This window comes from Crocodylus siamensis, chromosome 3 (genome assembly GCF_052110815.1).
Source record: "Crocodylus siamensis isolate JL-2025a chromosome 3, ASM5211081v1, whole genome shotgun sequence".
NCBI lineage: Eukaryota > Metazoa > Chordata > Crocodylia > Crocodylidae > Crocodylus > Crocodylus siamensis.
Window position 1 is genome coordinate 145,325,243 of NC_143397.1, and position 16,566 is coordinate 145,341,808.

General features: G+C 44.2%; 1 protein-coding gene across 1 annotated transcript in view; it reads left to right on the plus strand.

Moving 5' to 3' along the window:
* The first annotated feature begins 332 nt into the window (after positions 1-332).
* CDKAL1 (CDKAL1 threonylcarbamoyladenosine tRNA methylthiotransferase) overlaps positions 333-16,566 on the plus strand; it is a 673,650-nt gene continuing 657,416 nt past the window's right edge. Inside the window, exons 1-4 of the mRNA XM_090039422.1 lie at positions 333-443; positions 2,212-2,253; positions 12,722-12,899; positions 15,840-15,952. Of these exons, the coding sequence (XP_089895548.1) occupies positions 12,733-12,899; positions 15,840-15,952 (280 nt within the window). The 5' untranslated portion in view covers positions 333-443; positions 2,212-2,253; positions 12,722-12,732. The remainder of the gene's footprint in view (positions 444-2,211; positions 2,254-12,721; positions 12,900-15,839; positions 15,953-16,566) is intronic.

Below are 16,566 nucleotides of genomic sequence, written 5' to 3' on the forward strand. Positions count from 1 at the left end.
AAATGCTGCATCAATTCGCTCCTTCAAAAAGTCTCCTGCATTTTCAGCACTTTTACTTTTCGTACATCGTACAAGGGGCGAAATTATCGACCGTTACGGCACACCCAGACACACCGCCCCCGCCTTTCCTCCTCCCCGCGGGGCAGACCAAAGGGACGAGCCGCGCACGTGCCGGGACTGCAACCCAGGCTTGTTCCACCCCCTCCCCACCCGGGCTCTCACCCCAGCCGCAGCTTCCCATTGGCCGCCGGGGAAGGTGATGCCCCGCCCCACCAGCCTTAGATCTGGTGGGGGCGGAGCAACCACCGCTTTCCTCTAAACCAGCAGCGGCGCGGACTAGTTTGTCTGCTCTGGAGTGCCGTTGCCGCGCTGTCACGTGAGCAGGGGGTGGAGTGGCCATGATGGCGGAGCCCATCCAAGCCTGAGAGGCGCGAGTGCAGCAGGTGAGTACTAACGTCTACCCCTTCCGTTGCCGCCCCCCAGTCTCTGGTGCGGCCGGGCTGCGTCTGGACCTTGAGTGCCCCCGCCCCACGGTTTCAAACTCCAAGGGCGCTGGGGGTTCCCCTCCCCCGCCCGTGTCCCTATTCTTGGGACGGCCTGGAGCGACCGTTGGGGCCCGCGTGAGCAGTTCTGTTTTCCCGGGGGGCGGGTGAAACGCACGTGAACCGTTCCATTCCCGGGGAGGGGGGTGTGGAACGCTCGTGCAGCCCAGGCCAGCGGCCCCAGCCGCCCTGACTTGGACTGGTCCGTCTTGGAACTCTTCTTGCCAGGGCCCTGGTGGGTGTGGGGGGGCTCCAGTGGGCACGTGGGGGCTGGAGCTGGGGCCACTGAGCAGAGATGGTGCCTATGCATCCTGCTTGACCTTGCACTCCTGTGCTTTTAGAGCCCAACTCTCTCATGGGCCAGCTCCCTCCCTGCCACCTCCCCACAGGAATGGGGGTGCTGGGTTCTTTGGCCAGAGGCAGGATGGGTTTGCATGTTATGCCCTCTAGCACTGTTGTTACCGTGCTATCTTTCAGCACTTCCTTTTGGCAGTGCTAAACGACAGCCTCTGCTGCACAGTCCAAGCATGGTTATTTTTAGCTGCTACGTTGCCATAGTAAGGCACTATACTAAAGGAGCATGTTGCTGCAGCTGTGTAGCTGCGGCATCATGGTTTTTGCCAGCTGATGCTATGTCACTGTCACGTCTCATGTAGATGTGTCCAGGGAATCTCAACTGGGGGTCTTGGGAGGGTGCTGCAGGGAGGAGAGGGGAGGCAATTCACAGGCAAGGGAAGGCTCAAGCTCCAAGTCGGAGGAGAACAGCAGAGAGGGACTGGCTCAGGCTCCCTATGGTGCCTGGCCTCTCTGTGAGGAGGTAAGCACTGTAAATGAACCAGTTTCTTCTGGCTAAGATCAAGCAGGACAAGGGGCATCTGATCTCCCATATCTGCAGCTTGTACCTAGGATACCTGCCTGGATATGGGGAGCATCTGAAGTCCCAGACTGATGGGTCTGGGAGGGAAGAGACTTGCTCCATGGTAGAGCCACCCAAACTTGACAGTTGAGTTTTGCTCAGTCAGATTTGGGAACTTGACTATTGGGCTTTGTCCAGTTGAATTTGGAACAGATTTTTGCCCTTGGCTAAAAAGAAAAATAAAATCTGTTAGCGTTTGAAAGGGGGTGCTGCTCAAGTTGCCCGAGTCCTGGAGGGTGCCTGGGGTTGAAGGAGGGCTGCCTTAGGCCTAAAAAGACTGAGAAGCACTGTTATAGAGTTACTAAATCAGAGATGTATAAGCTCATCTAAACAATGCCTTACTACTTAGATGCATTCCATCTAAAGAAGTAAGCTGCTGCTTATGGATGTGTAGGCATTTCTGATTTAGGTTTGTGCTTGCATTGTCAGGGGAAAGCTGATAGTAGAAACAAAAATACCTTCCTCTCCCCCAGCTTTTAACAACTCTGTCATCACACCTCTTCCATCCAAGCTTTCTCTTTTCAGTCTGAATATTTATCCCTGGCTACAGTAATCACTTCACTACTGGAATCCATGCATGATCATCATGTGTCAAATTAAGAGATCACATTTGTAGCCAAAGCTCTTGTAGCTGTTAAGCTACCTGTTTTAAGAATTTGATCAGTGTGAAAAAACAGCATGCTGCCTGTGACCAGCGTGTGAATAGGCTTATGCTAATCTTACTTTTAAGAGCTTTTTTTTTTTTCTTTTCAGATTCATTAATCAGGAGGACTTAAAAGAACATTTATTGGAAAGGTATTTTTGGATATGGTAATTTAGAATGTGTGTTAGAAGCTTTAGAAAATAAGGGGTGCCTAATTAAAAAAGCTTTATTCAGTAGTTTGGTTCACTCTTCACATAGGCCAGACAGGTATCAAACTCATCTGGCCTCTGGGGCTGGTTCCAAACTGTGGGGCTTGTGGGCTAGATCTGGACACAGGTGGCAGTGGGGCCGGCGGTGGCTACAGTGGTTAATACAGCTGTTGTTTGCCCCCTACCACTGAGAGATCCTCAGTGGGGCCCTGTACCAGTGATTTGGGCAGTGGGCCTTGTACTTGGTACCTCTGGAGGGGGCCTGCAGGGCGCACATTTGGCACCCCTGACCTAAGGTGTACTTCAAAGAAGAGCAGTAATATCATGAGCCATTTGTTTTTTAGTGGTGTATTCTATGCCTTTAGTGCTCAAGTTTTTCAGTGTTGTTTTTGTACAAATTGCAGTGATTTGACTCTAGGAATTAGAAAATGTGTTGGGTTTTTTTTTTTTTCATCTAACACTAGGCAGATGCAAATTGTGTGTTTGAATATTTATGTATATATTCTTAAATCAGTTAAAACCTGACTTAGAATAATTGCTTACTGACTTTAAATAAATATAACTAACAGTGCAACAGAGACTTGAATTGGATTGAATGTCTACCAGTGTCTTCAAATCTGTTTAAGTTTATTTAAATCACATATTTTATCTAATCTGTTTTTGCGTCTCTGAGTGAAGACTGGGCCTGTGTGATATTTGGTTGTATGCTAGAGAAGAAACTTCAAAGCTGGGAAAAATGCATCCGATAAACTTAATTGACAAAGTATGAACTTCTTCCACAGTATTTCTTGGTACTATTTCCAATTGTTCTTGATTATATTATCTGATAAGCAGTATATTTAGACTTTTTAACTCAACCTTTTTATCAGCTAATTGCTCTCTATGTTGAAACATTCTCGTCTTTTTTTGTATGAAAGTATAATTTTAAATTTTAAAAAGGTAGAGAAAATGTTGATAAGAAAAGCCTCAAGCCTAAAACCAAACTTAACTCACAAAAGGTATAGGGGTCATAAGGTGGTACATGTTCTGTTGGAGTGAGATTCTTGAGACCATTTCTTGCAAAAGGAAAGAAATGAGATGTTTTGTTTTTAAAGACCCTGTCTGGTAGTATTATTATTTGTTTTAATATGGGTGTGTTGCTGAAAGACATATCGTTGTTTTTTATTACTCATCGATTTGGGTACCATATGTATTTAAGGGTCGGCAATATCTGGCCTGTGGGCTGAATCTAACTCGCCAAAGGATTTTTATCCAGCCTGTGGAGGGACCTGTGGCTCCACCCAGCCCAGCATGAGGGCCAGCCCAGGCCAAGGTGGGCAGAGAGAGGCATCCAGGAAGAGAATGGGTGGACAGGGTCAGGGTCTTAGGGCTGTGACAGCGTGGACCTGGGGCAGAGCCCCAATCTGCTCCTCGCATGCCCCCCAGCATGGGCATCCATTTTGCAGGCAGGGGTGCATGAGGAGCAGATGGTGGCTCTGCTCCAGGCCCTAGTCCCATGCCATCACTGTTCCAAGATCCTAGCTGCCTGGGATGTGGGTGTCAAATGGTGGGCCGTGCTGCCCACCTGTCCTGCTACAGGATGATGTTCTGCACCCGGCTACAGCCCCATCCCTTCTTCCCAGTCACGTGCCCTGTCTGCACAGGTCCCTGCCTGTCTCCATGAAGATCCTGGGATCTCAGGATGGTGATAGTGTGGGGCCTGGGGCAGAGCCATGCTATGTCCCCACATGCCCCTGCTCACAGAACCGGCACCTGTCACAGGAAAGTGCAGGGAGAGGATTGTGGCTCTGCCCTGGGCCCTGGTCCAGTATTGTCATGGCCCCAAAATTCTGGCCCCATCCATCCTTCCCACTCCCAGATGTCACTCCCCATTTGTCCACAGCCCTATCTTGTCTGACTGGTGGTGCATGGAGCAAAACCACTTGAGGGCTTTTTGACTGTTGGTTGGGGAGTGGCAGGGGTGCTGACCTGGCCTGCAACAGCTCCCCAAAACACCCTAAGTCACCCTCCAGCCCAAATAATTGCCTACCCCAATATATATTCAGGGTTTGTTACTAGTTGTGGGGAACTTGGAGATCTAATGGAAATGTCATAGCTGCTGACGTGATCTACTGCAAAGGTGGGATGATAGATCTTTAATCAGATGTTTTAGGCTTTTGGGAAGCATCACATCTACAATTCCAGTTCCTCTGAGTAACAGTGTCTCTAAAAATCCTGTAGATTCTAAGAGCTTGAGGTAAAACTCAAGAACTCCCCTCCAGCTTTCTGTAGAGCGGGCTGGTCTAGCATGACTGCTTCTGAGATGAATTGGATTTGGTATCCTTCCCGGTGACCATCTGTCCCTTGTCCATCATCCCCTGAAGCTTGACTTTACTCAGGTTTCCTAAGCTAGTTAGTAGGTCCAACTGAGTGGAAAATTCGGTTACTTGCTGTAATTCTAAAAAGAATTATTTTGAAACATTGTAGCATTCCCACTATCCTTTATTGATTCAGTTTACAAGGCAGTTCCCTCTGTAAATGTGGAGGTAAAGGTGGGTCAGATAATGCCCTTAAATGTTGTATTAAAAATAGATATATTTTCCTTGTTAGTTCAAAGAACTGTGAATCAGTTTTGAGGCAAGTTCCTGGCTCTGCTTCTACTTACCTTGGTTTTTGGCAAGTTACTTAATGTGGCTAGAGTTAGCCAAATAAGTGTCTAGTGTTGCTTGAATCCTAGAAGGAAAACCTTTCTGTTTTTAAGTCTGCCTATGCTGCTAGAGCAGTTTGGGTTCTGTTGTAAACTTCTATCCTTTGAATCTTTTATTTCTATCAATCATGTCTAAGACTAAGTACACAGGTTGCTTCAAAGATCTTGGGGCAGATTTTCAGGATTCAGTTAGTGTATTTTGTTTTGTTTTTTGTTTTACTTTTAAACTGACCTGGACTTGTTGAGACGTAAGAAATAAGAATTTTCTCAACGCTGTACTTCAGAACATAATTGTCGTTTATCTCTACGTGTCAATTTTTTCTCATTCTCCAAAGTTAAAATGCTCCCTCTTTTTCTCATGTATTGAGAGGTGGACTTTTTTCATCTCAAGGGCTGCTTGCAGACATTTTAAAAAACAAAAACAAACCTAACCTGCCCCGCTTCTGCCTACCTCTGCCCAAAGAAAAAAATGTGTTTTATCAGAAGAAACAGCATGTTACTTCAACCTGGGTCTTCATCTTCTGTAAAGAGCAGGAGCTTCAGCTGGGCTATTTGGCACTTTTAGCTAAAGCTGATTCAATCAGCTATTAGATAACAGTGCCAAAAAAGCCCTATTAAAGTGTCTTATTTTTTACAGGCAGCAGATGAGCTAGGTTGAAGTAATGCACTGCCTCTTCTGGGCATGCGTGAGGCTTGATGTGGGAACGTGCCGGGTTTAAAGTAAAGCATGGTTTTGTGGGATGGCTTTTTTTGCAGGGGGGTGTTGTTTTTTGTTTTTTTGTTTTTTGTCTTTTTAACATCTGCATCCAAGGATTTGATGGTACGTGGCTGGAGAGAGCTTCTGTTCTGGGAATGTCAGTATTTAGGGATCTCTGCTGGTATCTTACGTGCAGCTAGTGACTAGCCTCACTTAAGTGTCATATTTTAAGCATCAGAAGAACTTGCCTTGAAATAAAGAAACCTTTTCATCACATGGGAAATACTGAGAATACCAAAACAGAGGTGCCAAGCAATGCTATTATCATGTTGATTTTGTTTGTACCTAGGCAGATTCAGCAGTCCAAAAATTTAGCCCAATTTGCTAAAGGATGTGTTGCATTAATTGTTTATAGTAGGGGTGTGCTGATACCAGCTGGATGCCACTCTCCATGCTGTCCGGTTGTATATCAGAATCAGATCAGTATCAGCCCAAAAATTCTGTAAGTCTGTTGTGAGGGAAGGGCAGATTGAGGCCCCCGCAGTGAGGAAGGCAGAAAGCCGCTCCATGCCCCGCTCTGCCCCAGCCTTCCACCACTGCATGCACCCTGAGAGGGTATGGGGGGCATGTACCCCTGGATCTGTGCACTGGGTGAGGGTGGGCTGCCACTGTGGGCTGGGGTCAGGGTGGCACTGAGTTCTTCCTGGTGTCGGCATGGGCTGAGCTGTGCTTAGGGTGGGTAGCAGCAGCACTGGGAGCAGGGCTATAGAGGGGGGCTGCAGCCACCCTAATATTCACTGTAAATCCCCACCCCCACCGTAGCCCTCTCCCAGTCAATGCCACCCTGGCTCAGACCCTGCTGGGAATAGCCTGGTGCTGCCACGGACCCAGCCTGCAGCAGCAGCCTGCCCTGCCCTGCCCTGTGCAGCGGTCTGGGGACACATGTCTTCCTGGGGGTACGCATACTGGCAAGAGTGGCTGTCCTCCATCCCCTGGATGAGCTGCTTGTGGCTCCATCTCCTGCTTTGCCTTGGTTATGCAGCACCTGCTCCAGCCCCACTCCTTCCCTAACCATTGGGGCTTTGATCTGTCATGTCCTGTTCCACCCCTTCCCCAGCCCCATAACAGACTTGCCATCTGGACCCAGCTGTTTTCCACACTATTGGGCTGAGCTCCTGGCTGTCTGTGCTGCGCTGCGGCTACCCATGGACAGGGTATTCATCAGGGGCATTATTGGTCATCAGCCAAAAAAAGCCATTGCAGTCAATTTTCCTTATACTGGTGCCAAGCTGATATGGGACCCATGTATCAGTCCACCTCTGGTTTATAGGACTTTTCATGTCCATGTTGTTGCTTTTATATAGAAGGATGTTGGCTACTAGGATTGCAAAATTTCTCTATGAATGCATTTTATTTTTAAGTATTGTTGACTTGTACAGTCCTATCTAGAGAAAAGAACATCTAATGGTTTGGTTCTGACTTCATATTTAAGCCACATATTTGATGGTACTTGTTGTATACCCCATTATTGCACATATTGCTGAACTGTAGTCATCTTCTACAGCATTATCTAAGGAATGGTTTTTACTCTTGGCCAATTTTTGACATTCTTAATAGTAAATAAGGCTCCTTTCATTTGTTTTGAAATTGGTTTATTTGACTTTCCATGTTGATGAGCAGAAATGAAAAGTGAAAGCTCTTGGAATAAGGGCTTCATCTTAATTTGAGCAGTTTTGGTTTGTGCTGCTGGAATAAATAATTTGTATGCAACAAATTATTGTTATAACAAACAAGGGAGGTGATCCTCCCCCTCTATGCGGCACTGGTCAGGCCGCAGCTGGAGTACTGTGTCCAATTCTGGGCGCCACACTTCAAGAGGGACGTGGACGATATGGAAAGAGTCCAGAGGAGGGCCACTCGTATGATCAGGGGTCAGCAGGGCAGGCCTTATGAGGAGAGGCTACGGGACCTGAACCTGTTTAGCCTCCACAAGAGAAGGTTAAGGGGGGACCTTGTGGCCTGCTACAAACTGGTCAGGGGGGATCAGCGGGTATTGGGGGAGTCCCTGTTCCCCTGTGCGCTGCCAGGAGTGACCAGGAATAACGGTCACAAGCTGGCGGAGGGTAAGTTTAGATTAGATATTAGGAGGCGCTACTTCACAGTCAGGGCGGCTAGGGCCTGGAACCGGCTTCCAGGGGAAGTGGTGCAGGCTCCTAGCCTGGGGATTTTTAAAAGGAAGTTAGATGAGCACCTTGCCGGGGTCATCTGACCCCGGTGCTCTTTCCTGCCAAGGCAGGGGGTTGGACTAGATGATCTACCTAGGTCCCTTCTGACTCTAGCTACTATGATACTAACATTGCATTACAAAAACCATGGTTCCCAGGATTGGAGATGTACTGGATTTTTAATTTGTTATCTCATTTAGGAGCAGCTGAATTCTGTATAGGTTATTATTGTATGATGTATTGAATATTTTTTTTTATAAAGTGAAAAAAAATATGGCATTTAACTTGAAACATACCTGCTGTATATAGAGGCACTTGCCATAGCACTAAGTATTGTATAATATTTGTTTATATTGAAGGGAAAACCTATCCATATTTCTACCAGTAGAAGTGAAATGAATTTTGAATTCTTGAACATAAGAAACATATAGTGGAGACGTTCTAAGGCCACTTCCAGGTGCTATCTATTATTGTCCCTCTGTGAGCGCTTTATATTTAAAAGAGCTGTCTGATTGCTCTAGTATGAAACTGGAATTAGGACTGTTTAAAAGTTAGTGTTAGGGTCAGAGGGGAGAGTAAGGGTGATGTCACAGTGCGTGTCTGCTATAGACCGCCAGACCAGGGGGATGAGGTAGATAAGGTGCTTTTCCTAAGCAGCCAGCAGAAGTTTCCAGGTCACAGGCCCTGGTTCTCATGGGGGATGTCAATCACCCTGACATCTGTTTGGGTGTAATACAGCAGTGTACAGGCAATCCAGGAAGCTTTTGGAAAATAATGGGGACAACTTTCTGGTGCAAGTGTTGGAGAAGCCAACTAGGGGCTGTGCTCTTCTTGACTTGCTGTTCACAAACAGGGAAGATTTGGTGGGGAATCTAGTAGTGGATGACAACTCAGGCAGCAGCAACTGCAAGATGATTGAGTTTATGAGGAACTCAATTCTGAGGAAAGGAGATACAAGGGTAAGGACCCTGGACTTCAGAAAAGTTTGACTTGCTGAGGGAACTATTGGGCAGGATCCACTGGGAGGCCAGTCTGAGGGGGATAAGAGTCCAGGAGAGCTGGCTGTATTTTGAGGAATCCTTACTGGGAGTGCAGGAACAAACTATCCCAATATGCAGCAAGACTGGCAAGTATGGCAGAAGACCAGCTTGGCTTAGAGGGAACACTTCAATGAGCTAAAACACAAAACAGAAGCTTGCAAGAAGTGGAAACCTGGACAAATGATTAGGAAGGAGTATAAGATTATTGCTTGGGGATGCAGGGAGGAAATCAAGAAGGCCAAAGCGCAGTTGGAGTTGCAGCTAGCAAGGGACGGGAAGGGTAACACAAAGGGTTTCTACAAGTATGTCAGCAAGAGCAAGATCAGGGGAAATGTGGCTCCCTTACTAAATGGGGAGGCAGTTTAGTGACAGATGATACAGAGAAACCTGATGACCTCAATGCCTTTTTTACCTCAGTCTTCACAGGCAAGGTCAGCTCCTAGACTACTGCACTGGGCACACAGTTTGCGGAGGAGTTGAGCAGCTGGTAGTGGCACAAGAACAGTTATGGGACTGTTTAGTAAATCTGGATGTATACTGTCTGCGGGACTGGACATGGTGCACCTGAGGGAGTTGGCTGCTGTGATTGCAGAGCCATTGGCCATTATCTTTGAAAACTCATGGAAATTGGGAGAGGTCCCAGATGAGTGGAAAAAGGCAAATATTGTGCCCATCTCTTAAGAAAAGGAAGTTGGAAGATGCAGGGAACTATGAACTGGTCAGCCTCACCTCAATCCCTGGAAGGATCATGGAGCAGGCCCTCAAGGAATCCATTTTTAAGTGGAGGAGGAGAAGGTGATTAGGCACAGTCAGCATAAATTCACCAGGGGCAAGTTCTGCCTGACCAACCTAATTGCTTTCTATGATGAGATCACTGGCTCTGTGGATGGGGGCGGGGGCAGGATAGGTGATATATCTGGACTTTAGCAAGGCTTTTGATATTGTCGCCGATTCTTGCAAGGAAGCTAAAGAAGTATGTTGTTGCATGAATGGACTATAAGGTGGGAAAAGAACTGTCTGGATCATTGGGCTCAGAGGGTAGTAGTCACTGGCTTGATGTCTAGTTGGCAGCTGGTATGTAATAATGTCCCAGGGGTTGGTCTTGGCACAGTTTTCTTCAATATCTTCATCCTGTGCTTAGGATGGAACAGTCTTATGTACTACTATTGGCTGGGGACTGACTGGCTAAGCAGCAGCTCTGCATAAAAGGACCTGGGGGTTACAGTGGACAATAAGCTGAATATGAGCCAACAGTGTGCCCTTGTTGTGAAGACTGCTAACAGCATATTGGGCTTCATTAGTAGGAATGTTGCCAGCTGATTGAGGGGTGAGGCCAGGTCTGGAGTACGGTGTCCAGTTTTGTGCCCCCACTACAGAAAGGATGTGGACAAATTGGAGAGAGTCTAGTGGAGGGCAACTAAAAAAGTGAGGGGGCTGGGCACAAGATGGGTGAGGGAACTGGTTTTATTTAGTCTGAGAAGAGAAGACTGAGGGGGGATTTAACTAGCAGCCTTTAGCTACCTGAAGGGTGGTTATGAAGAAGATGCAGGTAGATTGTTCTTGGTGGTGGTAGAGGACAGAACAAGGAGCAACGGTCTGAAGTTGCAGCAAAGGAAGTTTAGGCTAGGTGTTAGGAAAAACTTCCTCACAATGAGGGTAGTAAAGCACAGGAACAGGTTACCCAGAGAGGTGGTGGAATCTCAATCCTTGGAGGTTTTTAAGACCTGGATAGACAGCTTTCACTGGGATGATCTAGTTGGGGTTGTCCTGCTTTAAGCAGGGGGTTGGACTAGATGACCTTAATTTTCCAACCCTAATTTTCTATAAATTGTCTACTATCAGCTGCAATATGAGGAGTAGGATTTTTTGCTGGGTGTGGGGGGGCGGAGAATTTCTGGAGTGCCAGGATGAGGGAAGGAGGGGTGTGTGGGCCAGCTGCAGTGTGTGTAAGTGCTTTATTGCTAATGCAGTGATTGTTCCACTGGGATAATTCGGCTCTTTGTGAAATGCCACCATGCAGCTGGTCTGATTTTAAGGCAAGGGTTTTTTATAACTGTGATAAGAATGATTTTTAGTATACAGGGGTGAGGGAAAAGGAGAGCGGAGGTAGCTGCATCTTCAGGATTAAAAATTCTGAGCCACGTTCCATCCGGGTGTAGCTTGGAGTAAGTGAGCTTGAAATGGGAATGCCAGCCCCTTGCTTAATTGTGTAACAGTTCAATGTTTAAATAAAAAATGCTCTAGGAAGTTGGAGGCTGAAACTGGAACATCGTCATCTCTGCTTGCGTTGCCATCTACATGGATGAAGAAATCCACTTCATCCTTTACTCTGGGTTGCCAGCTTTTGTCCAGATAAATACCTTATGTTTAACAGAGGTACTTGATCCCTTTCATAGATTTCATAGACATCAGGGCTGGAAGGGACATTGGGAGATCATTGGGTCCAGCCCCCTGCCCAAGGAGCAGGATGTCAGCAGGGGTCAGATCACTTAGCCATTTTTGTTTTTTAAACTAAAACTTAATGCTGAGAGATGGTGAAACAACTGAAAGGTTCTTAAGTGCCATTATCTGTTGTCCTGAAATAACTGACTTCTCCACCTAAATAGCTTACTAACTCTAGATTCAAATGGCATTGAGCTATTGTGTTACTGAAGTGCTGTTGTAGCTGTTGGGTGTATAGATATTGGAGGTGGAAAGGGGTTTAAATTTTCACTTGCAGGTCTTGAGCAAGTGTTCTTGCTACTAGTCAGCTCTTCTACATTTACTGATCTTTCTGGATACATTTTTTAAATCCTAGCTGTTCAGTTTATGAATGGTTTCTGAAGGTTTATGTACCCTCATACTGGCTTGGTTTAAAACAAGATCACTGATTGTCGCCCTTGGAAGATTTAGTATGTATGTTTGAAACAAGCCAAACTTAGTTCAGGTTGAAGTGTTATAGCAAATTATGACTGAACCTGCAGAAGCTCACATAAAACATGAGTGTTTGCAAAAATGAAGGCTAAGCATTCCCTTCTGTGTGACATACTTACAAAATGGTAAAACTGTTATTGTTGAGGATAAACCGTTGTAATCAAGATAAGCATGTAAAGAAAGCAAAAATTAACTTTACTATAGTAAGCTCAGTGAACTGCAAGCATGTGAGAGAATTTTTGAGAGTTTTGCTCTTCATAATGAGCAGTGTAGTTTGGCACTTCTGAATTAGATAACTTTATAACTATTCCCTGTGGCTGACACTGGGAAGCCCAAGGTTGCCAAATCATTTAAAGGAAGCTATATACTTGTTAACGTTCAAAGGCAACTCACTTTGGTTTTGAAAATCTGACCCTTCCCTTACTTTACACAAGTGATATAAACTCATTTTGAAGTTATATGCAGGAAAAGAAAAAACATCATGTGAAAATTCTTGCACCTGCTCCTTCTGCTATTGGAAATTGTTTTCATCATTTTATAGTAATTTATTTCCCAGTGAAAATCATTTATATTAGCCAGATTCCACATTCAGATCCTAGTAAACTTTAGGTCCAGTTCTTTACTCTCTTAAGCACTTGAGTGTTTCCTTTCTTCTACAAGAGTTTGTAGGATCAAACCCCTGAGCTTATTAACGCCTTTATGCAGTAGTGGAGTTTGAGGTCTTACTACATGTATATCATAGACTATTATGTATGTATCTAGAAACACATTTGCACTGTTAGTGTGATTATCTGAGATCCCATTTGAGCTTTTCTCAGTGTATGCTGTCGCTTCTGATTTTTCTTTCAAGGCTTCTCAAAGATGCCTGCTGCCTGTGATTCGCTGCTTGAAGACATTGAAGATATTGTGTCAGCAGAAGATCTGAAACCACGTGACCGACAGTTTGTAAGAAAAAGTGTTGTTCCTAAAGTGAGAAAACGCAACTCGCAAAAGAATGTTCAGGCAGATGATGATCCCCCAAGTGACAGGTAAGTGTTTTCTTCTAAAGAAAATTCCCAACATGCTTTGCTAGTTTGTTTGGTTTTTTTTAATAAGATGGATTGTGTCATTCTTCAGTTAGGTTTTTGGTAATGCATAATTTAGGGGCAAGTTTTAAAAAAACAAAAAACCTTACAATTCAGTGTTGTGGCCAGTTTTTTTTTTCTCATTAAGATATGTGAACCAGATTTTACACCCAGCATTTCCTATTATCTTCAGAGAGATACTGCTACTTTGGCATTTGACTGGGATCTGAGCTCCTTGAAAAATCTGAGCCTTAGGTCCCTCTTTGAGGAATCTGGGGGTGAAGAAGTTGAAATTTTAGAGTGGTAACAGTTTACACTTGATTGTCGCAGAGTAATTATTAATTTACATAACTGACTAAATGAAGTGGTGAAATATCAATATTGGGTAACATAAATATTTTTAGAGTATTAGTTTTTTAATAACGCGAAGCTGCTGAATTGATGTATCATCTGCTAAGTGAGAGAAGAAAGGATAAAAATGAGTTTGTTCCTTGAATGCCAACTTATTTTAAAGAATACTGACGTACTTTGGCATACTGCATCTATCCTTTTGTCCCTCTCAACTTCTGTATTTATATGTGGTTTTTCAGTTTTGTTTCCTATTACCGTGTGTAAAATAACTGCTGATTTGACTGTACCCAGTTCTGTCACATGCAGAACACACATGAATACAAATATTTTCATAAGACTAGATAAAGTAGTTTTATAGAAATGTGATTTTATGTTTATGTTAAAGGTGTAAGCTTCAAGTAAGCCTGTCACATGTAGTAACAGAACTAAGTTTGTTTGCTTCTAATTTCCTTAACTACTAAGTAGTGTCAGTATTTCTGGTGGTTTGCAAGACCTTTTAAAAAGGTCTTGCCATGAGGCATCATTGTCTAAGTTTAGAGGTGCACTGATGCATCAGTCTGATGTTGGATCGGCACCAATTTATAAAGAAAATTGACTGTATTGGAAACTGGCCTGAAGTGGCCAATTAATTTGGCCCACAAAAAGCTCATGCATGTGCACAGCCACCCTGTGCCCGCCTTGCCTTGGCAGGACAGCACCTAACCCAGCCCTACTCCCTCCCTCACTGCAGGGGGCATTGAGCTGTCTCCCCCGCCCCTTCAACCAGAACAGACTTACTGGCTGGACTTGGCTGTATCAGAAATTGGATTGATATTTGCCAATATGCCTCCTTAAAAATCGGCTATTGGTATCAGTCCCCAAAATCTCTATCAGTGCACCCCTATCTGAATTAATGGCTAAATCTGTAAGTAAAATGGATAATGGAATATTCTTTTTATGAGCAGTTCATTGCCGGGCATTCTTTGGTACTGCTCTTCGTCTGAAAGCCTAATGCTTTTATAATTTTAAAGAAAACTTAACCCCCACCCCAACCCCAAAAGCTGTTCCCAAACTCTTAATAGAAGAATGATTTGCGTTAAAACAAGTTGATAATGAAGTGTTCAGCAGCTGTGATGCTATCTCTTTCTTTTCTGTTTCTGTCTTGCTGCTTTTGTTGCAACGTGTAGTATATGAAATCAGGTAAAGGGGCAATATGTGTCAGATATGCTATGCAAAAATCAGCTAGGAAAACAAATTTAATGTAGATGAACAAGGCTTTTCTTAGCCTAGTCAGCTAGTGGATTTGCTCATTTAAAGATTTTCTTCATGGTAAGACCTGGTTTCTGGGCATCCTTACACCACAACAGGCATAGCCCATCAGCCATGAAAAAGATAGAACTGGTATTTAAACAACAATCATGTTTGTTGCTTGAATCCAAGGGCAAGGGTGTACACATGATTATTATGGCTGGTGTTGGTAGTAAATGCTATGCTAAAGTTGCTTCACCATCATGAATCATAACTGTTTATTTTCAGGGTTTTTTTCCCCAAATTCCTTTTAGATTTTTGCTTGAAATGCCCTACATCACAGTTGTACAGTGAATTTCTTTTAGGGAAATTGAGGAATGCAGGTTCAGATATTTTTCAAGTGTGAACTTTTCAACTTTTCTCCTGACTTAATGGCTCATTGTTTGTCACTCTACAGGTGTTAATGATTGTTTTTTCCTTTTTAATGGTCTTGATGTTCCACTAATCTAGCTCCCTTTCTTAGGGTAGTTTTGCTGTTTTGTAGCTGTTCCTGGTCTCTCTTCTATTGTTTCATAGTTCCAAAAACTATTTATCTCTTTTCAGAATCACAAGTTTACCCATGGAAACCAGTCATCAGCAGCTAGGGCTTCAGCTTTTGTTAAACAGGAATGGGAGGCTTAATCTGAAGATCAGGCTCTGTCTCTGCTGTATGCAGCCATAACTCTAAGAACTCCTTTTCTTCATTTTTGCCTTTCAAAAACAAGGTGTATACATTGTATGCCAGGACATGTATGTGAGAAAATACGGTATTTATCTCAGTGCTCAGTGTTTGGTCTGGATTAGTAATGATGACTTAGTAGAGGTAAATTATGTGGAATGAATTTTACACTTGGGTACAGTAATGTGGAAAAACTAGCAGTTCAGATGTACCCTTTTCACAGGTGTACCTGGGTTGCCTTTAGTGTTGTCATTCTGCCAATTACTTCACAAAATTGTTGGGATCTGTCTTTTTTATATTTTTGCTTCCAAACAGCTTCAGTACGTTAAGTCTCTTTCCCTTTGCCATCCCCATGTGGTTTTTGAATCTGATGTTATAATTTCATTTTTACTGCATCATTAGAAACTTGTTGCTTTCCTTTCTCTCCAGCTCATTGACATTGGGTAGGAGGTTTGTATATGCAGTTATTACTTAATGTTTTGAAAGGGGTTGTCAGTGATTATTAGTGATTTCCAGTGTACAATGGCCAAACCCTTTTGTTCCTGAAATGGCGTCATGTTTTGTTTCATGTTTTAAACGGTCTTTCCTTGGTTTTGTTTACTCTACAGCATTATTCCTGGTGTACAGAAAATCTGGATACGTACGTGGGGTTGCTCTCATAACAATTCAGATGGAGAATATATGGCTGGACAGTTGGCTGCTTACGGATACAAAATTACAGGTAATCGCCTCATCCAGGGTATATCATTCTGGCTTTTGGCTGACTGCTGGAAAAAACTCTCATCTTACTAGTCTTAGTGAGGTTTAGTGCATGTTAGCTGTGTCTGATGCAAATAGACATTGTAATCTAGTGTTGAGTTATGTGAGACATGTTTGTGAGCTGCTTCTTTTGAATCGGTGCTTATTGGGTCAGGACTCGTTCTGGGCAGATATCAACCTCCATAAGTCACTGAATTTAAGTTAAGATAGGTGTCATCTTAAAACTTATTTTATTGATGTTTAAATGCGTTGTAGCTTAACTCTGAACCAAATCCTGGGTTGGCATATTCTTGTGATTTGTATCAATATGAAGAAAATTACTCTTGTCCAGGTTTAACTTTACCTTTTAATAGTTAAGGATCTACTGAATTTGTGTTTCAGCATTGCCTGCAAAATCTGCAAGGGGGGGGAACAACTTGCCAAGCCCTGTGGCAGTTCAGTGCAGGGGAGGGCTGCGCCTGCCCCTCTCTACCAATTGGCAGTGATGGTCAGAGCTTCATGATGGACAGACCTCTCAGCCAATCAGTGGCAGGGGGCATGGCCACATGCCAGTCGGGCTCTGCAGCCAGTCAGTGG